Raw genomic sequence first — 27,904 nt, 5'->3', positions numbered from 1 at the left:
TCCCAGCCTGGGCTCTAGATACATGAGTGAACAAGGCTTCAGGAAATTCTAGCTCTCATCCACTGAGTCACCCCAGTCTTTGAATCTTTCCACCTGATGTCCCAGATACTGTGGTGCAGAGACAAGCCATCTTTGTCATGTGCTGTCCACATTCCTAACCCGCAGAATCTCGAAGGAGAATCCAAGCAACCAAGAAGTGAGAGAGTGGAAGTCATTCAGCCGTGTCCAACTCTTTGAGACCCCATGGACTGTAGCCTGCCAGGCTCCTCTGTCCATGGAATTCTCCAGACCAGAATTCTGAAGTGGGTGGCCATTCCCTTCTCCAGGGGATCTTCCCAACCCAGGGATTGAACCCAGGTCTCCCACATTGCAGGTGGATTCTTTACCCTCTGAGCCACCAGGGAAGCTCAACTAAGAAGTCGTGGGTGAATTTGTTATATTGCTATAGCAACTGGAACCAAGCCATGTAAAACCATCACAGCTAAATTGAAAATGAAAGGCATATTTGAGGCCAATATTTAGCTTTCAAGGCAGTAATAATCAGTGTTTTTATAATTATTTTAGAATCTTGTGTGAATGAAATGATGATGTAAATACCCCTAGGATAATACTTGGCAATAAAAAACAAGAGTTTATTATTATACGAAAAGATATATATGTATATATTTATTTCCAAATGGTTATTATAAATGACCTACAAGTAATGATATTCTGGCCCAAGGTTCCAAAACTTTACATGTACCACCTCTAAATTATAGATGAATAAATATGTGGTTTATTATTCAGGGTCACACATATCTGGGGAGAGCAGGAATTCAAACCCATAGTATTTTACTCCAAATCTTTTCCTTTTCATCACAACATTCTCCTCACCCCAAACATTTTAATATTTAGAGAAAATAGGAAATTACCATTGTGAAAAGCCCACCCCACAGAGAAGAGGCTCAAGAATGAAAAATCAACTTTGTACCCAGAAAAGACAGATTAGGAATGATTTAATGATTAGGAATATGAAGGACTGTATAGGGGAATAATTTTCTGTATTTTCTAAGAATACCTATATATCTAATTTATAAAAAGTTAAAATTTAGAAACTTAGGTGAGCAGTGAGCTCTTAATAAGCACTTCATTTTGGTGAGGATTAACTCTTCATATGCACTAAAGCTTAACTATACTTCATGGTTAAAAAAAAAGAAAAGACTGACATTGTATTTAATTGATACAGTTGTGCATACAGATACCAATGACACACAAAGTTCAAGACTAAATGGTTATTAAGGCCCCTTTAATTCTAACAGAGATAGTAACAGTACTTTCCATCTATGCAGCATTGATTATTTCATTGAAATTGGTAAAGGACTCTCTATCAACTTACTCCCCCAAACAGGCCCCTAAAGTAGGTATTATTTTACTGTGCCTTTTTCTACAGGTGAGAAAGCTACTACTAAAAAAAGTGAATTCATTTTCCCAAGGTCATCCAGCTACAAAATAGAATTGGATTGTATTATGGTCAGGTCTCTCATTTCTTCATCTTTATAAAGTAGTCTAAAGGAAACCCAACAAAATCACATGTGGAGATTATATAATGACATGGCCAGTCATAGCCAAAGTAAACTTGTAGTACTCTAAGTTGGTTTTTATTTGTATATATGTAAGTTGTTTTTGAATTACAACTACTGATCACCTTTGAGAATATACCATTGCTAGTATAACTGTACAGTTCTAATATTAACCTAATACACAAATTTCCTACATTTATAGGTGGGTAATTGAAAAATATATACATGAAAAAACATACAGTGCTTACAAACCAAATGCAAATAAAACTCTTTAAAAAATCTTAGAAATTCATTAAGCGGGTTACATCAATCCTATTAAAAATGCTTCATCTATGTACAATACAACTTTAAAAATACTACTCCAGGAAACAAAAATCTTTGGTTCAGCAAAAAGATTCTAAATGTGGAAATATAATTTGCTAAGGATGCACCTTCTTGGGTGGGGCCTCACTCATCTGTTTTAACACTTCAGAAAGCAGATAACTGATTCTCCGAATTCTGAAAATATGGGTGGAGTGTGGGTAGAGGTTGCTTTTCCTATAGAACATCAGCATACGGAAATATAACCAGGAGCTTGAATAATACAGAAGCTTCATTAATGGAACTTTTTAATGCAGAAGGAATGTTATTTTCACTCTGCTAGATCAAAAAAGTGGAAAGTCGGCTTCCTATTCATTTGGAAAGGAGGGTGGGAGAATAATCATGATTGATACATAAAAACATTCTACTAGCAAATTCTTAGGCACTTGCATTCAATGCTATTGAAACAAATCTACCCATCATTTGGAAGAGGAGACAGGAAGGGGCTTGATGTTGGGTGTCCTTGTTATTGGGCATTACTTCTTGAGCGGCTGGTCTGCCTTAAATATCTAAAATTATAAATAGTCCCATGACTCACATATCTTTTTAAAAAATTATTAATGCAACAGTGATTTTGGTTTGCATCAATATTTGCCAATGGGATTTTCATTAAAAATTAACTGTGTTTATTCTGTACTCTTGGTTTATTAATAGCAACAATCACAGAACTGGCCAAAATATCTCAGAGTCTCAAAGAGTCAACATTTTGATCTCTTGGAAGTTTTTCTCCTCCACAGGTAAGGGGAAGGAAAAGCCTTCACAATATAGTTTCTGCAGGTTTTCTAAGTTGATGGTGAAAATATTTAATATGTAAGATAAAACTTTTCCAAAGGCCCATCGACTAACCACACGTTACAACCACCTTTCACAAGACTTTTGCAAAGTCTCTGAGGTACCACAGCTGGTCACAGGAAAATAAAAAATATTTTTTGCTTTGTTTATTTTTTCTAAGTTCTCCAATACAATATAATTACCTGGAAGGAAGAATTAACTTATTTATGTTAGGAAGTGGTACCAAGGACTAATATTCAAATTTGCCTTTCCCCAGACTAATTTCAGAAGCATATTAATTTATTTCTAGATTGAATTCAGGTGAAAATCAAGAATTTCTATTGACTACCAAGTTTCCTGCAAACCACAATTTCAAGACGCCATGATGCTTATATGAGATTGTTGAGAAAGGGAAATTTTCCAAAATTAACCCTTGTTCTTCCTTCTGTTTGAATGACTTAGTTGCTCAAGGACAAGACATTTTTTAAACCTTACTAGGATTTAAACGAGACAAGAATGATAAGGATGGAGCAATAGATTGCAGAGAAGATGATGTCCCTTTAAACAAAAATGGTTCTGACTTTGAAGAGGGGACTAAGACAGCCTTCAACATTTGAGAAAAGCAAAAAATGGAACACATGAATAATTCACAGCATCTAAATGAGACCTTATAATTCAGAACTACCTCTGCACCCACTCTCTCCCACCCCCAGATCATGGGTAGAGATTTCTTTTCTCTAATGGTCTTCCAAGAGATAGTATCAAACTCCAAAAAGAAATGATCAGTGTTGGATTGCTAGGACTACTAGTCCTCTTGATTCTGTAGGCAGTGATCGTCTTTTCTTCTCTCAGAAGTCTTTATCCCAGCCTGACAGCTCATCTGGAGGCACCCCCCTTTCAGGAGGATACTTGTCAAAGTAGCTGTGATCTGTGGGTCCACTGAGCTAGTAGAGAAAAGATGAAACCAAAGGTGAGGATAATGTTGACAAAGCATGCTAGAACATATGGGAATGCTCTCTGTAACTGAACACTGATTTTATACTGCAGGCACTTGTTAGGTATGCATAAGGAAAAGATGACCAGTTATCAGTTTTGAATCACATTCTCAACCTCATGAGATCTCCCCTTTAGAACAAATGGATCGGATCCCAGAATTACCTTCGATAGGAGCTACCTGGCCTGAGAAGTTATTTCTGAAAGAAAAGGTGAAAAAATAATGTCTTTATTTTTCAAACTGGAAAATATTTTAAAAGGAAATATTTTTTTTAAAGGGTCAGAATCCTTCTTCCACTTTCTATGTTTCTCATCAATCGAAATTTTACATGGTTAATTGACCCATATAAGGTTTCCAGAAGTTCAAACAATGGGAGAATTCAAAATATTTGTTTTGAATGACTTTGTTGAAAGAATGAAATGACTCTGGTGTTCAGTTACTCTGTAAATCAAGTGGTTTCCAATTTTTAGTCTTCAAACAATTTTCATTAGTATCTAATTGAATTATCAGCTGGTAGATAATTGAAAATACTATTTATAATCCATCATAATGAGTTTTGGGAGAGACAAAGAGACTACTCAGGTGTTCAAAGTGACATTTTTATTACAAAACCCTCCACTCTCATATACTTATTTATGTGAACACAACTCTTAGCACGTTCATCTACTGGACTGGCCAAAAAGTTCTTTTGGGTTTTTCTATAAGATGGTATGGAAAAACCTGAATGAACTTTTTGACCAACCCAATATATAAAAATAATTTTTAAGAGAAATAGAATTGATGTGGAATCTGGTTCCACTTTTTAATAAATAATATTTATCCTCAAGTGCACTAAATAATTTCTTTTCAAAGCATTTTGTTTAATAATTACTTTAAAATTTATAATGTATTTATGTTATTTGATACTGAATCTTATAAAAATGTAATTAATTATAACTGAATCCAAAAGAAATATCTGTGTTGCCAGCAAAATCTTTACTCACAAAAATTTTAAATTTAAAAAATTAAAATTTAAAGTCTTTAAAGGATGAGCAATAGAAGGCTTTTCAGCATAAAAATCTTTTACATTAGGATGAAATTTTATAGGGAAAATCTAATGGAAATATGGAGAAAGGCATTCAGAGAGAAAAAGGAATGATATAATATTTCTGTCTGTATTTTAAAAGTATTTTAAAAATAATTATTTCTGTCCAAAATGCAACACTTGGGGACTGAGCACTGGAAATGTAACTAGTCAGAATTAAGATGTAATGAGAAGTGGAAAATCCACTTGCGATTTTTAGAAAATTTAGGAACATCTCATTAATATTTTGTGTTGGTTACAATTTGAAATGTAACATGTAAGGGCTTCCCTGGTGGCTCAGCTGGTAAAAAATCCATCTGCAATGCAGGAGACCTGGGTTCAGTCCCTGGGTTGGGACGATGCCCTGGATACAGGAATGGCTACCCACTCCAGTATTCTAGCCTGGAGAATTCCATGGCTGTATAGTCCACTGGGTCGCGGAGAGTCAGACATGACTGAGAGATTTTCACTTTTATTTTCACATGTTGAAATAATAATCCTTAATGTAGTACAATAATTAAAATTAATTTCACCTATTTCTTTTAACCCTTTTAAATATGGCTACTGGAAGATTTTAAATTGCATATAGGTTCCTATTATATTTCTAGAACCATCTTTCAGCCTGACCAACACTGATGACCTTGGGACTTAGAAATGAAAGTGTTAGTCACTCAATCGTGTCTGACTCTTTTTGACTCCATGGACTATACAGCCCACCAACCTCCTCTGTTCATGGAATTCTCCAGGCAAGAATATTGGAGTAGCCATTCCCTTCTCCAGGAGATCTTCCTGACCCAGGGATCCAACCTGGTCTCCTTCATTACTTAGATTCACATATAATGCATTCCTAAGAGTTGAGCTAAGGTCCATTGAACAGGTAATGCAATCATATTTGCATAGAATCACAATTGCAATGACATTTTTACTTAAATTTAAAAACTTAAAATTTTTATGATCTATTATACACACACACTTGAGTGTGCACACATGATCACACACTTAACATCTGTTTACAAAACCAAATACCTAGAAAAAAATCAAAGAGTAATATATCAGCTACCATACCTCTCTTTGTAAAGGTGATGGAAGAGTCCGTGCTTTCAGTCCCTCCCAATTAAAACCATTTAACCACCTGAGAAATGAGAAAAGCACAGAGGAATATTACTGATCTGATACACTATTAGTATGTCATGTTATCTGTCAACCCATTCTGTTGCCTGCTTCCTGCCTGCAACGGTGTAGGTGCAAGTGATCAGACAGAAATACTCACTGTGCCCACACACACACACATACACACACACATACACACACGTGTGTATCTCACGTTAAATCCATGCCCACTACCTTCCGGGGAGGGGGGCTTTAATGTCTCCAGCAGTCAGTCTAGATCTCCCTGTTTTTCCACTCATTGCCACACCCTCTTAGACTCATAATTCATTCTTTGTCCTCTCTCCTCAAACTTCCAGAACCTCCTCTCCATTCTCATTCCCAGATGTTAGCTTGGCTTCCTATATCACGAAGAAAACTGGAGCAGAGAAGGGAACTCCTGTAATTTTTCACCAGCATCATGCTGCATGCAAGTTCAGGAGCTAAATCATGTCTGACTCTTTGCGACCCCAAGGACTGTAGCCTGGCAGGCTTCCTCTGTCCATAAGATGTTTCAGGCAAGAATACTGGAGTGGGTTGCCATTTCCTTCTCCAGTACCTGCCTATGTACCCACATCTGTATATTTCCCTTCTCTCCTGTGCCATGAATGCACTGCCTTTGCTTCCAGTTAAGGTCAGCTCCTTTACTGTGTACTTGATCCTGTAGACATTCTCTATTCAAACACGCTCCTTAAAATCTCACCTCTCCTGAATCTTCTCTTCTGGTGCATTCAGATCAGTGTGGAAACAATGAAATTCTTGCAACTACAAAGCACTCTCCCTTCACCTGAACTTTTCCCCAACTCTCACTCCAGTTCTCTCTTCTCATTGGAAGAAAACTTGAAAGAGTAACCTAATCACTCTATCGATTGCAGACCAAAAAATTGCTGCCTGCTATTCCAGTAAACACTGAATGTTGCCTGCACTGAAGCCATTTTCTTAAGCAAAAACTCCTATATATCCCAGCTCCTTCCTCACCTCTCTGGAGTAGCTTCTCAGAGATAGCTGAGAGGCTACCTCCCAGGCTCTCGTCCTCAGTAAGGTCTTTGAATAAAGCCTAACTTGCAACTTTTAGGTTGTGTGTTTTGCTTCAGTCGACACTACCCATTTTCTCCTGGGCACACTTCAGTCAGATTTCACCCTCTCGACTCCATGAAATTGCCTAGATTCTCAGTTTTAACCTCACTGCTAGCAGCATTTGCCACAGCTCATCACTCACACTTACCCATCACTCACACTTACCCATCACTCACAATTATGCAAACACTCCCTCTGCTTGGCTCCAGAGACATGCTCTTGTTCTGGCTTTCTTCCTACCTTCCTGAGCACTTTTTCTCATTTTCCACTGCTATTTCCATATGAAGTTGGTGTGCTCTGGAGCTCAGTCATTGGACCTGTTCATTTTTTAACTACCCTCACTTCGCAGGTAATCTCATTCAGTCTTAGGGCTTTAAATAGCATGTATAAACCGGTTACTCTCAAATTTCTATTTCCATTCAAGATCTGCCCACCCCATTGCTTTATAGGCTGATTTCCATAACTGCCATTCACTATCACCCCAAAGAATGCCTAATGGGTATCTAGCAACAATCAGGTCCACATTGAAGCTCCAAATTTTCCTCAATAAATTTGTCTCAACTCTTCCAGTTGTTCAAACCAAAGACTTTGGAGTTATCTTTTGTCTCACATCCTGTCTCAGTTCATGAGCAAATTTAGTCAGCATTACCTTCAAAATAGATGGGTATTCAGAACTCTACAAATACTCAATACCTCCATTCTACCAGCATGCACCAAGCCATTAGTATTTCTTGCCTGTATTATTATAATAATCTCCTAACAGGTCCTCTGGGCTTCCCAGGTCACTCAGTGGTAAAAGAATCCCCCTGCCAATGCAGGAGACTCAAGAGATATGGATTCAATCCCTAGATGAGAAAGATCCCCTGGACTAGGAAATGGCAATCTCCTCCAGTATTCTTGCCTGGAGAATCCCACAGACAGAGGAGCGTGGAGGGCTACAGTCCATGGGATTACACAGAGTTGGACAGAACTGAGCACATGCATGCATGCACACAGGTTCTTCTACTTTTGTCCATGGGAAACAACCCAGCCGCAAAGGCAATTATTGAAAATGTAAGTCAGGTCACATCACGCCTCTGTTCACAGCTGTCCAATGCTATCAATTTCACTCAGTGTAAAAGGCAGCCTTCACCATGTCTCTATTATAACCCATAGACTTGCAAAATCATCCTTTCAACCACCACCCTTCCCCCACCTTACCACTGTCCTACTTATCTCTTTCTCTCTGTTTTGCTCCTTTGTCTCCTCAACATTCTTCCAACAAGCTAGGGATGCTCCCAATTCAAGGCCTTTGCAATGTAAGCCCCTGTAAGTGAATGAGTCTTTCCCCAGATTTCCACATGATTTCCTCCCACAACAGTATCAGATATTTCTGATACTGAAAGGTCATTTCTTAGAGAGGCCTTCTTTGGCCATCCAGTCTAACATGGCAAACCTTCCCCATTCCCCGCACCGCCCCCACCCCGCCACATACATCCCATCCTGTCTCTATTTTCTCTCCTTAGTACTTAATGCTCTCAATATCTCTACTACACACTTTATGTAGTTACAATATCTTCTTTATTTTCTTTCTCCCCAACTAGAATGCAAGCTCCATGATGGCAGGGATGCAAGCTCGTTTCCAAAGAAGCATCACTAACACTTGGAACAGTGTGTGCTAAGTTGCTTCAGTTGTGTCTGACTTTTTTTGTGACCCTGTGGATGACAGCCTGCCTGGCTCCTCTGCCCATTCTCCAGGGAAGAAAACTGGAGTAGACTGCCATTTCCTTCTCCAGGGGATCTTTCCAACCAATGGATCAAACCTGCATCTCTATGTCTCCTGCATTGGCAGGTGGGTTCTTTACCACTAGGGCCACCTGGGAAGCCCACTTGGAACAAAACAGGGGCTCAAATAAATGTCTGTTGACTAACTTAATGAGTCTACAACAAGAGGACACGTTTACATAGGATCTCTAATTATCATGTCTTACAACATCACATTGCCATATTGTGATGCTCTTGATGAAATGTATCTAAAAAGCTCCAAGAGAAAAAGTACCTTACAGTTATCTGTAATGGGATGAAGCTGAAGGCCAGATGAAGTTCTTTCATTTATTGCTTCCTGATTATTAATCTAAAAGGACTGATACGATCTTTAGGATACATATCAGGCTTGGTGAGCTGGAGATTCAACACCAGAAATAAGGAGACCTTGCTTGGCTCAGACAGAAAAAATGTACTCTGTCTCTTAGAATCTTATGAAGCACATGGATTAATACTGTTCTATACAATACTGATCTTTTCTGTTGGGACACTGAAGTCACTTTGGTCAGCCAAGAAAAATGTACACACTGTTATATACTTACAGTAAAATGGATAACCAACAAGGACCTACTGTATAGCACGGGGAACTCTGCTCAATGTTATGTGGCAGCCTGGATGGGAGGGGGTTTGGGGGAGAACGGGCACATGGATATGTACGACTGAGTTCCTTCTTTGTTCACTGAAACTATCACATCATTGTTGATCAGCTATACCCCCAATACAAAATAAAAACTTCAAAGAAAAAGAAAAGAAAAGGCACGAGTCCGAGGCTTAAAAAAAAAAGAAAAAAAGTACAGAAAGTCAATTTGGTCCCAGGTACCAAAAACAACGATCCTGCTTTTAAGATGTTTTTACTTTGGTAGCAGATGACAAGAAAACAAATAAGTAAGCAATACAAATACTTACATTAGTTTCACATACTAATAAGTAATAGAGAATAAAGAGAAGACATAACAGAATAAAATGGTAGAGGCTGACTGGCATGGGGATGGGTTGGGAGGTACTGCTTTTTAGCCAGAGTGACATCTGAAGAACTGATATCTGAATTAAAGCCATAATGAAGAGAATGGAGAAGCCATGGATAGATGTGTGTCAATGGTTTTCTAAATGGAAGAAAGTGATGAAATGAGCAGAAGTGTGGTGAATGGAGGAAAAACTAGAAAAACATATCATGTCTGAGAACCAATCAGAGGCCAGATCCTATAGGGTTTGTGGAACATAGAAAGGAATCAAGATTTTATGCTTCGGGGAAAACCACTAGAAAGTTAGAAGGAAGTGATGCGATCTAAGTATGTCAAGACAATTATGGCCGTTATGTGAAGAATATCCACAGTGGGGGTGCAATGGGAGGGTGGTGGGAGGTGTGAGAAGGCAGGCTGGGAGATTTTATGAGACCTTCACATTCCTCTGTCTGTCAACTGGACCAGCAGTTACGTTTTTCTACCTTTTTCAATCTCTTCCCACTCATGGAATTGGTTTGGGTTCACTCCTTGACTGGATCTCCCATCCTAAGTCTAAGCTTAGCAAGAGAAAAAGTGCTAAAACTAGAGGGCAGGCTCTAGTACATTCCATTTCAGATGCCATGCCATTCTTCACCCAAAGTGCCGTTTTTGTCTAAGCTGCCGAGTCTTTAAGCAAAGAGTGAGAGTCAGACCGCCTTGCTAGCTGTATGACTTCCCCTGTCCTTGCTGCAAAACCGCAGAAGTCTTCTGCTTGATCCACCCATCAGATTCTTTGGACAGACTGAGGCTCCATTTTTAGGGATTTCTGGGCACACAGTTCTGTGGATTCTTTTCTTTTACCACCAAAGTCTGCCACAATTCCTTTTCACATATTTTACAATGCTCTCTACCCAGAAGCTACTCCATAAATATTAATAAAAATCATTACTGTTACTCCACTGAATCAAAGAGCCTATGCATTTCTTGTTGAGTACTTGTTACAATTTGACTTATGGCAATATTTACTTAACATGAGTGGTTATTCACTTAACACTTGGCCTTTTTGACACTAACCACATTTTAAGTAATCCAAGTGCCAGCATGCACTCGTGTGTGAAAAATATTCACTAAAGAAATATTAGCAGCAACTGCACATAAATTGCTTGTTCGTTTTTAGAAGACTTGTAGCTATTCTTGAGAGTAAAATTCTAGAGACTCCAAATATTAAAGGTAACATTATGAGACTGGAAACAAATTACTCCTGGAACTAGCAGGAAAGATTTAATTGTACCCTACAAATATATTATCCCTCTTTTCAGACAGCCATGACTGGTACCTAGTTAATAAGTTAACTCACAAACAGGAGAGAGAGGAACTCTATTTTTAGGAAAGATGATTTAATACAGACTGGACAAACATTTGACAATAGAGCATGTTTAACTGTCTTGTTTTTAAATACAAAATTGAAGTAAATGGCTTTCTAAGGAAAAAAAAAAGGTTTTACTTTAGAGAGGAGTTGGAAAATCTGATATAAAATTTTAGAAAAAATTTTTTTTGTTATATTTATTTATTTAGGCAGCGATGTATGGCATGTGGGGGTCTTAGTTACCTGACCATGGATTGAACCTGTGCTCCCTGCATTGGAAGTATGGGGTCTTAACCACTGGACCTTCAGGGAAGCCCAGAAAGAATGTTTTCTCAAAAAAAAAAAAAAAAATCCAAGAATATCCTGGGTAGAGAAGCTATATATGCCTTGGAGACTTATAGAAGGTTCTAGAACACTCCTATTTGAAAGCAGAGAGATCTATTTTTCAGCCCCCCATGCCCCAGCTTTGTATCTTAAGACGCACTATGAAAATAAGATGAAATAATGGTTTTACGCTCCCTGGGCTCAGCAGAAGGCACTGTGTAAATTTGGTACATCTTGTTAGTGAACTCTGCCCTACACACGGATGCTTCAGCTACTTGGCAAAGAACACCCTGTCTGTTAAAAAGCATGGGCAAATTAATCCCTATGGGGAAGGAAATTCAAAATTCTTCATTACCACACTAAAGTGAGAAAATCCTTTAGCATCAATTTGCATGTGCATAAAATTCCAATTTGACAGTTACATTTAAATGAGCCTCAGGTAAATAAGAAGCAAGAGACAAAACTGGAACCTGTTAACAATTATATCACTTCTATTTTCCAACTACCTCAGAGCAACCATGAAGACGCTTCTTTAATGAGACAAAAGAGGACAATATATTGGAAGAGGGACTTTAATTGACGGGACTTTTGTTTGTTCAATAAGAATGGTATATTTATGTGTCTTTATTCATGAGAGAAGAAACTGTGATAACAGCATGTAGGAAGAGAGATAAATTGGAATCTAAGATAAATAATAAACTTTACACTGAAGACAATCCAAAGGCTCTAAGAATAAAGAACAGCAAAATACTCTAAGCATTTTGATGTCTCGGAAATCCACAGATGCATCTGTCTGTCTCCATGTCTTCCCTGCTCCCCACCCCCTTCCTGATATATCCTGACTCCTTACGGAAGAGCCCAATATGAATTTACAATGTTGAATACATGGCTTTGTTTCAAGAAAGCTCATGAATAGATAGAGCAGGGTTGGCAGCCCAGGGATTTTTTTTTTTTTTTTTTTGAGCTGCACCACTACTGTTCAGAAAAATGGACAGTGTTTCTATTCAGCCGTATCTCTCCCTTTATTTTCACCCTGTGGTGATTTGCCTCCAATTCTTCAGTAAAAACACCCGGAGAGAAATAAAATATTGAGAGGTTTTTCCTCTCTGAAAGTGAACAGAGCACTGTGTTCAAAGGTTTTCAAAAATGAAATTCTCAAATTTATTTTGTTTGTACTCTCAAGAGGTTAGTCTCTATTTGTAAATCAAGCATGAAAGCAAACATCTTGAGGATGGCAGGATTTAGCCAGGCATAGATTAAAAACAAACAAACAACTCCAAGGCTTGAACTTCCACATATGCAAACAAATCAGAGATTTTATGTTATGGAGGTTATTGATGGTTTTAAAGGCCAGTTTTAGAAATTCACAGTCCTGAAAAGGTGCATATTAGATTACTACATAAGGATGAAACATGGTTTGAGGTTTTGTGGAAATCAATGTACCTTACCCAAAAAAGTAAAGTACAATATAAGACTTTAAAATGTGGAGAGCTAGTCAAAGGAAAATTATGTTTAAAATTAATATATAATATCAATTAAACTGAACTAGAAGGCTATTTAATAGTTGGTTTAGTTGACCCGTTCTTTTGAATATGGATAGCAATGATAATATCCTACTTTAACAGCAAATCAAATGCCAAAATTAGAACTTGATTCCTTTACAGAATCCAAGGTAATATTAGAAAATAATAAAGATAGTAGCGATACAAAGTTAAGTTGCTATAACCTGAATATGTAATTTTGTGATTTGTTTTGTAACTTCACTCACACTTGATAGGAATTTCCAGCACTGGAGAAATCACATTGAGATTGATCATTGTAACTGCAGCTAGTAGAGCACAGAGGAGAAATAAAGCACCAAAAAGGGTAACCTGAGTGTCTGGGGAGGGCTCTTGCAGCATACCGAGAAAAGCTTCAAGATGACCATATTTTTTAAAAAATTTCTATGTTTTCTGGGCAGAGAAATATGTACCTGTGTTTCTTAATGTCATTGATTCCATTCTTCAGATTTCCCAGTCTTTCTGTTGGATTTTGCCTGCAATAAAAATTTCAAGTCAGCTTATAATAATTATGCTTGAGTGAATTTTACACTAAAATTTAACACTTTTTCTTTATCCATTCATTCATTTTGTCAGTAATATGTATAAACCAGGCACATTTGTGTATATGGAGATGGAAAACAAATGCCCTCTCTGGGGGAGCCATAGTCCAATTACAGCCAGAAATATGAATATATGTATCTATATATCCCAGTATATAGCTATAGGCTATATATGAGCTTCCTTTGTGGCCCAGCTGGTAAAGAATCTGCCTGCAATGCAGGAGATCTGGGTTCAATCCCTGGGTTGGAAAGATCCCCTGGAGAAGGGAAAGGCTACCCACTCCAGTATTCTGGCCTAGAGAATTTCATGGACTGTATAGTCCATGGGGTTGCAAAGAGTCAGACACGACTGAGTGACTTTCACTTTCACTATGTAGCTATAGATACTTAGATATAGATATTGATATATAGATAGGTATATATCCCAGTGCTTTAAATGAGCTATGAATAAATGCTTAGAACAGGAGGATGCTATTATATCTTACCAATTTTGCTAAGAAGACCAAGGAAAACTTTAGAGAAACATTTACAATGGAGTTAAAATTTTAGAAACATAAAGAAATTTCTGTGGGCAACCAACAGCAAGGTTTCATGTCCTAAATTTACTAAGTTTTAATGCACTTTTGAAAATTCGTATGTACAAAAAATGTTCAAAATGTTTTTAAAAAAGCAACAAAATTAAGTTTAAACAAAATTCTAGAAGTCTTCCATTCTCCAACAAATTACTTTTAATGTTAAATAGGGACCTGCAGTAATTTGCAATAAGGTCAGAGGAGTATGTTTTTAAAAAAATACTGAAGGCTGAAAGAGGGCATACAGCAACACTTTATCCTCACCACTGATTTTCTCTCAAAATAATGGAGGCTATAAATTACTACTTCATTACAGTAAGTTTTGTGGTTTTGTTTTTCTCTACAGCAGACAAAGATGATTCTCAAAGATAACCTAAACAATCTGGATAACTTTTAAACTATAAGAAAGTACTGTGGTTCTATCATATGAAGGGAATTCAAACTCCTAGTACAGACCATAAAATAGAAAATATGTAGGTACATGCTAAGTCACTTCAGTCATATCTGACTCTTTGCAATCCTATGGACCTCCAGGTTCCTCTGTCCATGGGATTCTCCAGGAATACTGGAGTGGGTTGCCATGCACTCCTCCAGGGGATCTTCCCGACCCAGGGGTCAAACCCGTGTCTCTTATGTCTCCTGCATTGGCAGGCGGATTCTTTACCACTATCCACCTGGGAAGCCCAAAGTAGAAATAATTTTCTTTAAATATAATCTGGCTACATAGAAAAGTACTATAAGTAAATACATATCTAACTTTAAAATGGCAGCAGAAATAAGAAGCCTTCACACTTTCCCTAAGAACAAAGGATTTTTAATAGTCATTCTCACCTGCAAAGCCTTCGAATCAGATCCTCAGGTCGTCTTGTTATCTTTCTGGGAAAATCCATTTTTTCAATGCCTTTGAGAATCAGATTGTAGGTCATCATTTGGTCAATCCCAGAAAAAGGGGGGCTAGAGAAAAGCCAAAATAGGACATTAGGACCCACATCTGAGACACATTTAGAACTAATATTCCACCCTCCCTCTTTTCCTCCTTCCATCTCTCTCATAGGTTGTTTTATAGCAAATCTGCACATAAGCTAGAAAATAATCTCATTACTTGAATACCACCTAAAATACACACATACACACATAGACATAGAGGTAATCTATCGAGTGGTGATAATCACCAAAAAGAAAAATAAAGGGGAGGACAGAGAGTGAGAGAGAGGTGTGATGTTTTTAGACACAATGGATAGGAAAAAGCCTTCCCTGGTGGTTCAGTGGTAAAGAACCCACCTGCCAAGGCAGAAGACATGGATTTAATCCCTGGGTCGGGAAGATCCTCTGGAGAAGAAAATGGCAACCCACTAAGCCTGTCTCATATGCTGACAATTGAGCAGAGATGAGAATGAGTCACACTGTTCTCTTGTAGACAAAGAATTCCAAGACAGCAAGGAGTCAGGAGTGGACACAGGTTATTCTTGAAACAGGGAGGGCAGTGTTGCTGGTGGAGTCAGTAAGCAGGACAGGAGGATAAGAGATGAGGGTCACATGACTGTATAGACCTAGTGGGCTATGGGAAGGACCTGGGAATATGTTCTAATTTACAAAACCCAAAGTTAAGGTTTTAAAAATGTGTTGATGGACTTCCCTAGTGGTCCAGTGGTTAAGATTCCATGCTTCCACTGGAGGGGTCGTGGGGTCAATTGCTGGTCAGGAAACTAAGATTGCACATGCCAGGTGGTATGACCAAAAGGTAGAAAAAAACAAAAAACAAAACAAAAATAATGTTTTGAAAATAAACCGTGATGATTCTAGTGGTGGGGGAAGGCAGGGCTGGTAGCTCAGACTAGAACAGTAGCAGTGAAGGTGGAGATGTGATTGGATTCCAGATTATTTAGAAGGTGAGGTCAACAGGATTTGCTAATGGGGTGAATGTGGTATGCAGGAGAAAGCAAGGATTCAAGAATGATGCTAAAGTGCTTTGAGGGTTTCCCTGGTAGCTCAGCTGGTAAAGAATCCACCTGCAATGCAGGAGACACTGGTTCGATTCCTGGGTCGGGAAGACCCCCTGGAGAAGGAATAGGCTACCCATTCCAATATTCTTGGGCTTCCCTGGTTGCTCAGAGTGTAAAGAATCCACCTGCAATGCAGGAGACCTGGATTCAACCCATGGGTTGGGAAGATCCCTTGGAGAAGGGCATGGCAACCCACTCCAGTATTCTGGCCTGGAGAATCCCTATTGACAAAGGAGCCTGGTGGGCTATAGTCCATGGGGTCGTAAAGAGTCGGACACAACTGAGTGACTGAGCAACTAAGCACAAAGCGTTTTGATCTATGGAATTGAGCTATTTTTACTAAGACTGGAGTGGGCTGGGAGTACAGGATGCAGAGCAGGTTATGAAGAAGAGAATCAAAAGTTGTGTCTTGAACATCCAAATAGAGATGCTAAGCAAACAGTTGAACTTAGGAGTCTGGCATTCAGGGACGAGACTAGGGCTGGAGGTGTGGTTCTGAGGAGTCCTTAGACAGCATTTATGGCCAGGGGACTTGATATTATCACCCAAGGAGTGAATAGGTAGAAAACAGGTCAAGGACTGAAGTGACCTGAGGTCAGGATGACAAGAATCCAGCAACAGACACTGGGGACAGAAAAGAGAGTATTTCAGGGCAACTGTTGCAACAATGAGTAAGAAAGTTTACAATAGCTAGGAGATGGAAGCAACCTAGATGTCCATCAGCAGGTGAATGGATAAGAAAGTTGTGGTACATATACACAATGAAATATTATTCAGCTATTAAAAATGCATTCGAGTCAGTTCTAATGAGGTGGATGAAACTGGAGCCTATTACACAGAGTGAAATAAGTCTGAAAGAAAAACACCAATACAGTATATCAGTGTATATATGTAGAATTTAGAAAGATGGTAATGATGACCCTGTATGTGAGACAGCAAAAGAGACACAGATATAAAGAACAGACTTTTTGAACTCTGTGGGAGAAGGTGAGGGTGGGATGATTTGAAAGAACAGCATTGAAACACGTATGTATCTGAAACAGATGACCAGTCTAAGTTCAATGCATGAAACAGGGCATTCAAAGCTGGTGCACTGGGACAACTCAAAGGGATGGGATGGGGAGGGAGGTGGGCGGGGGTTTGACACAAGGAGACACATGTACACCCATGTCTGATTCATGTCGACGTATGGCAAAAACCACTACAATATTGTAAGGTAATTAGTCTCTAATTATAATAAATAATTTTTAAAAAAGAAAGCATTGGGAACGAACCACTAAATTTGGGTAACATGTTAATGCACAGACTCTGCTTTTAAAAACACTTTCATACCTATGCTGTTGCGTCATTTAATTATTGAAAATTAAAGATGATTTTCACAAACAACTCTGCCGTATATTAGTCACGCCTTAGACGGTAGGATACTGAGAGCTCCCACTCTTTGTAATAAACTAGAAACAAGTTTGGTGCACCGACTTTTCAATAATCTATGTTTCACTCATAAATAAAAAGATGTAGGAAACAAAAAACAATGCTCTAACATCTTCAACTTATTTATATATTCACAAGTAGGTTGTGTTTTGTTTTGGTTTGGTTTTTCAGTCCTTTTCTTATCTTCATTTACCTCCTGATTTTAGGGCATTTAAAATGAACTGTCCCCATACCCTATCCCAGAAAAGCTTTATAAAAATGATTTCTCAACTTGTTTTTCATATTTTATTTTATTTTTAATTGGAGGATACTTGCTTTATAATATTGTGTTGGTTGTACAAGCTGTAAAACAACTTGAATCAGCTGTAAGTATACTTACGTCCCCCTCCCTCTTGAATCTCCTTCCCACCCATTCCCCACTCTCAACTTCTTTAGGACAACTCAAGACCATTTTGACAATTCCAAATTATTGAGAATCATTCCCCCTTTCTTATTCCCTCACTTTATTTCCACGCTTCTTGTAACAATGTATTCCAGTTGATGAAGACTGAAATGTATATTCTCCAGGTACCTACAAGAGCCGTCATCTATCTGTTAGAAATGCAGCTGACTTATTTTCCAGAGACAAGAAAACCAATTCTTGAGATAGAAAGCCTTGTGTCCTGAGACCTTAAGCAATTTTCTCTCTGAATGACTACCAGGACATTTTTCTCTTCTTCCCTTCAAAATCTTAAGCAATGAATATTTGAAAATATTTGATATTACAGATAATATAAAATAATCTTTCATGCAGACAATGATAAAGAACAGAGCCACACATAATCCAATACTGAAATTTGCAGTGTATAAAGTTCAAGAAGATTCCAGGAAACTCTCCTTTGGTAAAGTATGTGTTGAGCCTCGAATCCCCTGAACTGGGCTCATTCCAGCATCTCTTACGCTGTTCCATATGCAAATCCTCCCTGAAATCAAGGCTGAGGATATTTGGTTGCAAAGGCTTAAAAGGATGACCAAATCAGTTAATGATAAATGGAGGCAGAAAACTGACCTGAGTGCTGTGGGTACATCCATGCATTATACTAAAATCTCATTTGTATAAGGCACATGTGTTTAATAAAAAACGTGTCTTATTTGGAGTCAGAAGACCTGAGATTAAATCCCTGGTCTTAGTGAGTAGATCTCTGACCCAGTCTTCTAATCCATAACATTTAAATCATAAAATAATCATAATACAAATTTAAACCTTAAGATAACAAAAATTCCTGCTTTAACTTCCACATAAGTTTGTGAAAACAAAACTAGATAAAACAGATGTAAGTGCTTTGTAAGCCGTCAAAGGCTTTACAAATGTGAGGTAATATGTGTTTGTGCACATATGTGTATAAGTGTGTGTGTGCAGGCATGACTATTTGGGATCTCACACTCATTACTATATAGCTTTTTATCACTTCAGGAATGACAATCCAATTTTAACTTGTAAAACTCCTGCTGTGTCTTGCCTCTGTTCATTAGCACCTCTAGAAAGCAGTTGACAAGGGGATTAAAATTTAAATCCAGCAATGCTTTCTTCTCTTAGCATTTCTGGTTAATGATTTATTGGGAAGATGGGAAGAATATGGCTAAATTTAATTGATCAATGGATTTAATGGAAATACATCTGCTATTTTCTCAACTGAAAAAAATATATGAGGAAATAATAACAGCCCACAACTTCAATTCTCTTTCTTATTTTGATGATGGAGTCCCAAAACTTTCACTTAATATAGTGAAGTTATAGTGAAGTATTAATTATACTTAATATAAAAGCATACAGTTATGTATTAATTATACTTAATATAGTATCTATAACAACAGGCCTTACCCCTCTAGGCACATGCATGAGTGCTAAGTCGTTTCAGTTGTGTCCTACTCTTTGTGACCCTACAGATTGTAACCTCCCAGGCTCTGTCGTCCATGGGATTCTCCAGGCAAGAATACTGGAGTGGGTTGCCATGCCCTCTTCCAGGGGATCCTTTCAATCCAAGGATCAAACTCCTGTCACTTTGTCACCAGGATTGGCAGGAGGGTTCTTTACCACAAGTGCCGCCTGGGAAGCCCTTCCAGGTAAACTATAGCAGTTTTGTACTCCTTTGCTGTACTTTCCTGAATATTTTCACCATTTTATAACCTAGAAAGCATGCTATATAGGACACAACGTGAAGAGGAAAAGGCATCATGCCTAATCAAAAACACCTCCAAAATGTTAAATTCTTTTATATATCTATTATATATATAATATATATTAATATATAATATATTTAAATATATTATATATTTATATAATTTATATAATATAATATTAATATATTATATATTATATTAATATATATAATTAATATGTATAATATGTATATATTATCATGAGTAAGTTATTTTTGCAGTTCTCTGAAGAAGAGGTTGAACACAACTTGAAGGTACTTACTTGCCCGTTAGGAGCTCATATACTAGAATTCCCAGGGACCAAAAATCCACACTGAAGTCATGTCCTTTATTGAGAATGACTTCCGGAGCTACGTACTCTGGAGTTCCACAGAACGTCCATGTTTTCTGTCCAGATCCTATTTTCTTAGCAAATCCAAAGTCAACCTGGAAAAGAAGATCAAATAAATCTTCAGAGACTGTAAAACTCACATTCCTCTTTAAGGCTCCCTTTAACTTCTGAGGGGCTTCCCTGATAGCTCAGCTGGTAAAGAATCCCCCTGCAATGTGGGAGACCTCAGTTCGATCCCTGGGATAGAAAGATCCCCTGGTGAAGGGAAAGGCTACCCACTCCAGTATTCTGGCCTGGAGAATTCCATGGACTGTATAGTTGGGGTTGCAAAGAGTTGGACACAACTGAGCAACTTTCACCTTCACTTCTTCAGTCTTCTTTCTTTGCGTCCACCCTCCCCTTCACACCACACACACACACACACTGACCCTCTCATTCAGAGTCAGGGTAAACCTCATTACACTCGAGAACGTCCCCTGCACACATCTCTACACCCAGCACTCCTCAAGGACTAGAGGGTTGGTTTAGGAAGGGGCTGTGTACTGTGCTTACTCAGTCGTGTCCAACTCCTTGAGACCCCATGGATTGGTATGTAGCCCACCAAGCTCCTCTGTCCATGGGATTTCTCAGGTAAGAATACTGAAGTGGGTTGCCATTTCCTTCTCCAGGGGATTTTCCCAACCCATAGATGGAACCTGCATCTCTTGCGGCTCCTATATTGGCTGGTGGCTTCTTTACCACTAGTGCCACCTGGGAAGCCCTTTAGGAAGGGGAGATCCTTGCAACCAAGGTGAAGTTCAGGGCAAGCAGACAAGTAATTTTCATTATCAACAGTGGTATTCATTAGGAAAAGAAGAGAAGGGGGAAGGGACTGACCCTTTTGCACTTCATATCATAAAAGGAAATTGAGGATTTGGAAAAGGAACCATTGTTGAGGAAAAAAAGGGCTTAAAATTCTAGACAGTCTTGAAAAACCTTTGTGCACAATGCCTGCACCTTCTAAATGTTGGGAGTTGGAAGTAAAAGCCAGGACCATCCCAGCTCAACTTTGGCTGGACTCTGACACCCTCAGTCCCTCTCAGGGTGGTGGGTGATGGGTAGCACTTGGATTAACTTATTTATTCTGAAAAAATACAGTTAGCACTTAATGGCCGAGCTCCGTGCTATAGATACAAAGTGGACTAAAAGAACTTTGGAGTACTGGGATTGCTTAAACAGACATGATTAATAAAATGTCACGTGAGACATGATACAGAAGTTGATGCAAGGTATAAACTCAGAGAGCCCAAAGACATGGACTTCTGGAACATCAGGGAGAAGATGGCTGGGGAAGATGCCATTAGGAGCTGACATCTGAGCTCAGTGCTGACCGAGGGTTGGGAACTCTCCCAGGGTGATGTATGGGCACTGCCCTCATCTGTCTTTTCAGAATAGGTCCCTTGACTTCTCTGAGACTCTATTCAAGGAATTCTGTGCACAGAATAAGGACTGGAAAAAAGACTGGAGCACAGAAGACCCACTCTTTGAATCGAGGCTGTGTATATGAAGTCCTGCCCTGCAAAACAAACAGTTGGTTTCCTTCCACAGGGGTGACTTTGCCTGTAGCTTTCATCTCCAAATACATACAGACATTATTTTAGTAAAACCACCCTCCACCTCCTCCAAGTAAACACACACAAATTATACCTGGGCTTCAACATGCACATTTTAATAGCTTCATTACACATGGACTATCTCAATAATATGGCAGTAATCTTGATGAAAAAAAATTAAATAAATCAGGTTAACATCAAAATAGGCCCTCATCTAAAAAAAACATGAATCAGCCAACTATAAAATCCAGCCCTCATTTCTTTATCCAAGTATTAATATTTAAAATATTTGTCTTACTTTTAAAAATCTCTTAGAAATTGATCTTTTTACTAATGCTTTTTGTTATGTATTAGAAATTTTTCCTAATATTTCCTTATGAGAAAGAATTTAAACAACCTAATTTGAAGCAGGTTTTAACTGTTTTCTTTCATCTACCCAAAAGGACTCACAATGATTATACCTAAGAGATGGCTGGGAATATTATGAAATTAAAATTTGCAACTTGCTGAGACTAGCATATCTACTTACTCCTGAGAGGAAGAACCAGTGTGAAAATCCTAGCTAATTTTTTAAAGACAAATTTAGGAGGCAAGAAAACAATGCTTATAACTGCATTTTCACGAGTGCATATGGAAATATTATATTTTGTTGTTTTATAACAGTCTTTCAACTCATTTTTAAATTGCAAGTAAGTTTTCCTTTTAATGATGACTGAAAGTTCATTAGATACTGAAGATACATTTTTAAAAGTGATACATTTTAATTTGAGTATCTGGTTTTGCTTTTGTACTTACATACTGACTGAAAGAGATGACAGTAATTACATTAAAATTTAAGATTTATGAAAATTTCCTACTTTCTCTATCTCCTTTGATCTTATCAGCTTTAGTCTAAACCATCTGGTTGGAGAAAATCGACACTCAGACCTTTCTGAAGCGAGGTGCCAAACAGAAGTTCCCAGATCTTCTGATGTGACGCTCTGTGTATTTTCTATAAAAACCCACACTACCTCTGTCTTGAATCAGCATGGATACCATCAAAAAGCCTCAAACTTTCCTTTAACCCTTTCTCGTCTAGGCAACAGAAATGTAAGTTCTTTCCTTTATTCAAGGAATATTTATTGAAAACCACTATGTACCAAACACTAGGGTACAGACAAAGTCCCCAATCTTCTTAGAGTTTACATTTAAGAGAAAGGAAGAAAACATAAATGAAAATATATTATCATATAACCAATAAGGACCTACTTACTGTTCCCTACAAGTTCCCTGTAAGTTCCCTGCTGTGTGGCACAGGGGACTCTACTCAAAATTTTATAATAACCTACAAGGGAAAAGAATCTGAAAAAACCAAAATGACTCTGCTATACACCTGAAACTAACACAACAGTGTAAATCAACTATACTTCAATTAAAATTCTGACAATATATAATAGCATACATAATATTACCAGATAGTGACATATGCTATGGAGAAACATATAAACAGGTACTGAGATCAATATGAATTACACTCTAAATAGGGTGATCGGAAAAGCCTCTCTGGGCAGGAAGCATTTATGCAGATTTGAGCAGAAATCTGCATGAAATAAAAATGAGAGCTCTGTAAAAAATCTGAGCAAGAGTGATCCTGACAGATAAAGAGCTAGCACCAAGGCCCTAGCCTTCGGGAACATGCGTGGTGAAGATCAAGGATTGGCAAGAAGGCCACTGTGGCTGGGCCATAGTGTGTGAGGAAAAGAGGCAGGAAGTGAGGGCAAAATTGTGGAGTGGCCCAGTAAACCACAGAAAGAACTTCAGACTTTTTTCCTAGGAGGCCATTGGAGGATTAAGAGAAGAGGTGTGCATGACATGACTAATGTTTCAAAAGGATCATTCTAGAAGAAAAGAAAATAGAGACCGCCTCTTTTTAAAAAATCTTTTTTTTCTTACCAGAACTGAGCTTTTAAGAAGAATCTCTGGAGAAGCTAGACTCAGGTTTTCCCTTGTCACTATTAAATTCTCATTATGAAAGGCAACTTAACATTACAAAGAAAGCTTAAAAACATTGCCTCTGAAGATTTTAATAAACCAGAAGTTTCTAGGATGTTTCTATACCTACAGCAATGATTGATTCATTCAGAAAGAAAAAAATTAGCACTGTGGCATGTTGGAGCTGGTATCCAGTAAGGGCTAGCTTTTTCCCAGAAGTTTCTCTCCGGGATAGAAAATTTGTCAGATATTGGTTCTTTTGGTCACATAAAAAAAAGGATACAAAATGACCAGTCTAATTAAGCCAGATGATTCATGGGACACAACATTCCCAAAAAAATATTTATGTGGCATTTTCAGGGCACTTTTTTTGCCCAAGTCTAGACAAGGGTAAAATGGAATCTGTTTATTCTGTCCACCAATAACCAAAGAGGATTTCGTGTTCTTGTGATACTAAGGTCCATCCACTGAAATGGACAAGAGTGGACAGATTCCACTGAGGCAACAGCGGGTTAGAGAGGCAAAAGTATGGGATGCAGGAGTCTTTCACAGCAACATCCCATTCTTTCTGGAGCTCTGATGACTCCCCTGAAAGACTTAAGAGTGCTTAGTCAAAAGTAGAAAGGATAATCGGGTGCTTTGCATACATGAGAGCAAACAAAAAAATCAAACTGCAGACTTCCTTGGTGGTCCAGTGATTAAGAATCTACCTTGCAACGCAGGGGACACAGGTTCAATCCCTAGTCAAGGAACTAAGAGCCCCCCTGCCTCGAAGCAACTAAGCCCCAGTGCTCTGGAGCCTGCATGCCACAACTAGAGGGTCCGTGGACCGCAATGAATGATCCTACATGATGCAACTAAGATCCCCTGTGTCACAACTAAGACTTGACTCAGCCAAATAAAAATAAAATCACTGGAGGTTCATCTCACATGATGCTGCCTCTTTGAAACCTTCCTTGAATTTACAAAACCAATTCCTTTCTCTTATGCAGTTCTTTAACAGATTCTGTTCCACAATGACCTCCCCTTCAGCACCATCTTCTAGTTGCCTGGGAATAAATCTAGCTCCTTGGGGAGAGGCATCGCATTCTAATAATTTTTTTACCCCTTACGGCATTTGTAGCACAACAGATGTTCAACATGTATTTGGTGAAAGAATCTGAATGGAGCAATAACCCTTAACATGTTTCAATATGATGTATTTGCATAATCTTCACCAAAAACGAATTAGTGACTATATGCCGATGTTAAAGATGACAAAATGAAAGTCTAGGGAGGTTATGGAAACTTGAGATGAGACTGTAATCAGGGTCCAAAGTAACCTTTCCATTATATGTAAATTCATGAGTAAGTAGATTTTTAAGGGAAAAGGAACAACATATGTTAAGCACATTGGTGGGATAAGCTTCACCGTCACTTAATAAGTACAGCTAATAACAGTCTGGCAAAAAGGATACAGTGTCCAAAAAAAAAAAAAAAAAAAGGATACAGTGAGAGTCAATGATTACTTTAGTTTTCAAGTTCGGAAATACTTGACACATATAAAATAATGTGGCATATATGCAAGTTTTAATGCATGAAAATAAAAACACCCCTGTGTCCATCACCAGGAGAATAGTCACATGTTCTCCTATCACACTGTCCTCCTACCCCTTGCCAAGAGGTCACCCTGATTTTTGTGTTTATCATTTGCTTGCCTTCACTTCTAATTTTCCCACATATCTAATTATCCTTACATGATCCAGTCTATACTTCTATAAGCTGCTTTAGTCATGTCCAACTCTTTGCAGCCCCATGGACTGTAGCTCACTAGGCTCCTCTGTTCATGGGATTCTCCAGGCTAAAATACTGGAGAATGATATACAGTTATAATTTAAAAAATTTTTAGATAAATCTTATCAATTCTTGAACAAACTGCCTTTTTTCACTTAAAACTGTATTTTTGAATTGAGCCCACATGGGAGTATGTTTATCCTGCTGTATCATACACCATTGAAAGAATATGCTATAAATGCTCTAAATTTTCTTGAAAAATGATTTCCCATCAAGATGCCATAGATGGAAATTTGTCTTATATCTGTTAGTGTGTTATCACAAAGAAAAGTTTCTGTTAGCATCATTTCCCATCTTGCTTACTGGACATGTGTAAGGTAGACCTTCTGGGTCAATGATATTCTATGTTCAACTTCATTACACATTTTCAAGTTAATTTCCTTAGATACTATATAAGCAACTCCATCAGCAGTAATGTTTAAGCGTTCCTATTGCCCTATATCCTCACCATGCTTTAGTGACATCAACTTTCATTTAAATATTTTCTTTAAAGCCACCTATAAGCTTTTCTGCTCGATGGGCATGAGTTTGAGTCAACTCCGGGAGTTGGTGATGGACAGGGAGGCCTGGCATGCGGCAATTCATGGGGTCGCAAAGAGTCGGACACGACTGAGCGACTGAACTGAACTGAACTGAACTGATAAGCTTTTCTGGTGATTCAGATGGTAAAGAATCTGCCTACAATGTGGGAGACCTGGATTCAACCCCTGGGTTGGGAAGATCCCCTGGCAGAGGTCATGGCAACCCACTCCAGTAGTCTTGCCTGGAGAATACCCATGGACAGAGAAGCCTGGCAGGCTACTGTCCGTGGGGTTGCAAAGAGTCGGACATAAGCAAATAAGCTACTAAGTATTATATCAGTCAGTTCAGCCACTCAGTCGTGTCCAACTCTTTGCGACATCATGAACCGCAGCACGCCAGGCCTCCTTGTCCATCACCAACTCCCAGAGTTCACCCAAACTCAAGTCCATTGAGTCGGTAATACCATCCAACCATCTCATCCTCTGTCGTCCCCTTCTCCTACTGCCCCCAGTCTTTCCCAGCATCAGGGTCTTTTCCAAAGAGTCAGCTCTTCGCATCAGGTGGCCAAAGCACTGGAGTTTCAGCTTCAACGTCAGTCCTTCCAATGAACACCCAGGACTGATCTCCTTTATAATGGACTGGTTGGATCTCCTTGCAGTCCAAGGGACTCTCAAGAGTCTTCAACACCACAGTTCAAAAGCATCAATTCTATGGTGCTCAGCTTTCTTTATAGTCCAACTCTCACATCCATACATGACTACTGGAAAAACCATAGCCTTGACTAAACAGACCTTTGTTGGCAAAGTAATGTCTCTGCTTTTTAATATGCTATCTAGGTTGGTCATAACTTTCCTTCCAAGGAGTAAGCATCTTTTCATTTCATGGCTGCAATCACCATCTGCAGTGATTTTGGAGCCCCCCAAAAATAAAGTCAGCCACTGTTTCCACTGTTTCCCCATCTATTTCCCATGAAGTGATGGGACCGGATGCCATGATCTTAGTTTTCTGAATGTTGAGTTTTAAGCCAACTTTTTCACTCTCCTCTTTCACTTTAATCAAGAGGCTCTTTAGTTCTTCACTTTCTGCCATAATGGTGGTGTCAGCTGCATATCTGAGGTTATTGATATTTCTCCTGGCAATCTTGATTCAAGTTTGTGCTTCTTCCAGCCCAGCATTTCTCATGATGTACTCTGCATAGAAGTTAAATAAACAGGGTGACAATATACAGCCCTGGCATATTCCTTTTCCTATTTGGAACCAGTCTGTTGTTCCATGTCCAGTTCTAACTGTTGCTTCCTGACCTGCATACAGATTTCTCAAGAGGCAGGTCAGGTGGTCTGGTATTTCTCATCTCTTTGAGAATTTTCCACAGTTTATTGTGATCCACACAGTCAAAGGCTTTGGCATAGTCAATAAAACAGAAATAGATGTTTTTCTGGAACTCTCTTGCTTTTTTGATGATCCAGCAGATGTTGACAATTTGATCTCTGGTTCCTCTGTCTTTTCTAAAACCAGCTTGAATGTAGAATTTTGAGCATTACTTTACTAGTGTGTGAGATGAATGCAATTGTGCAGTAGGTTGAGCATTCTTTGGCATTGCCTTTCTTTGGGATTGGAATGAAAACTGACCTTTTCCAGTCCTGTGGCCACTGCTGAGTTTTCCAAATTTGTTGACATATTCAGTGCAGCACTTTCACAGCATCATCTTTTAGGATTTGAAACAGCTCAACTGGAATTCCATCACCTCCACTAGCTTTGTTTGTAGTGATGCTTCCTAAGGCCCACTTGACTTCACATTCCAGAATGTCTGGCTCTAGGTGAGTGATCACATCATCGTGATTATCTGGGTTGTGAAGATCATTTTTGTACAGTTCTTCTGTGTATTCTTGCCACCTCTTCTTAATATCTTCTGCTTTTATTAGGTCCATATCATTTCTGTCCTTTA

At 38.5% G+C, this 27,904-nt stretch overlaps 1 protein-coding gene across 3 annotated transcripts in view; it reads right to left on the bottom strand.

Annotated features, from left to right (window-relative positions):
* Positions 1-618: 618 nt before the first annotated feature.
* Positions 619-27,904, bottom strand: part of PRKG2 (protein kinase cGMP-dependent 2) — a 113,079-nt gene continuing 85,793 nt past the window's right edge. For all 3 annotated transcript variants that reach the window (XM_043906377.1, XM_043906376.1, XM_043906378.1), the window contains 5 exons: positions 19,973-20,136; positions 14,909-15,031; positions 13,377-13,439; positions 5,813-5,879; positions 619-3,634 (listed from right to left, as the gene is read on the bottom strand). In XM_043906377.1, the coding sequence (XP_043762312.1) occupies positions 3,539-3,634; positions 5,813-5,879; positions 13,377-13,439; positions 14,909-15,031; positions 19,973-20,136 (513 nt within the window). In that variant the 3' untranslated portion in view covers positions 619-3,538. The remainder of the gene's footprint in view (positions 3,635-5,812; positions 5,880-13,376; positions 13,440-14,908; positions 15,032-19,972; positions 20,137-27,904) is intronic.

This window comes from Cervus elaphus, chromosome 6 (genome assembly GCF_910594005.1).
Source record: "Cervus elaphus chromosome 6, mCerEla1.1, whole genome shotgun sequence".
In the NCBI taxonomy this organism is placed as follows: domain Eukaryota; kingdom Metazoa; phylum Chordata; class Mammalia; order Artiodactyla; family Cervidae; genus Cervus; species Cervus elaphus.
The sequence above is the reverse complement of the archived record's forward strand: the minus strand, read 5'-3'. Positions and strand labels throughout refer to the sequence as shown.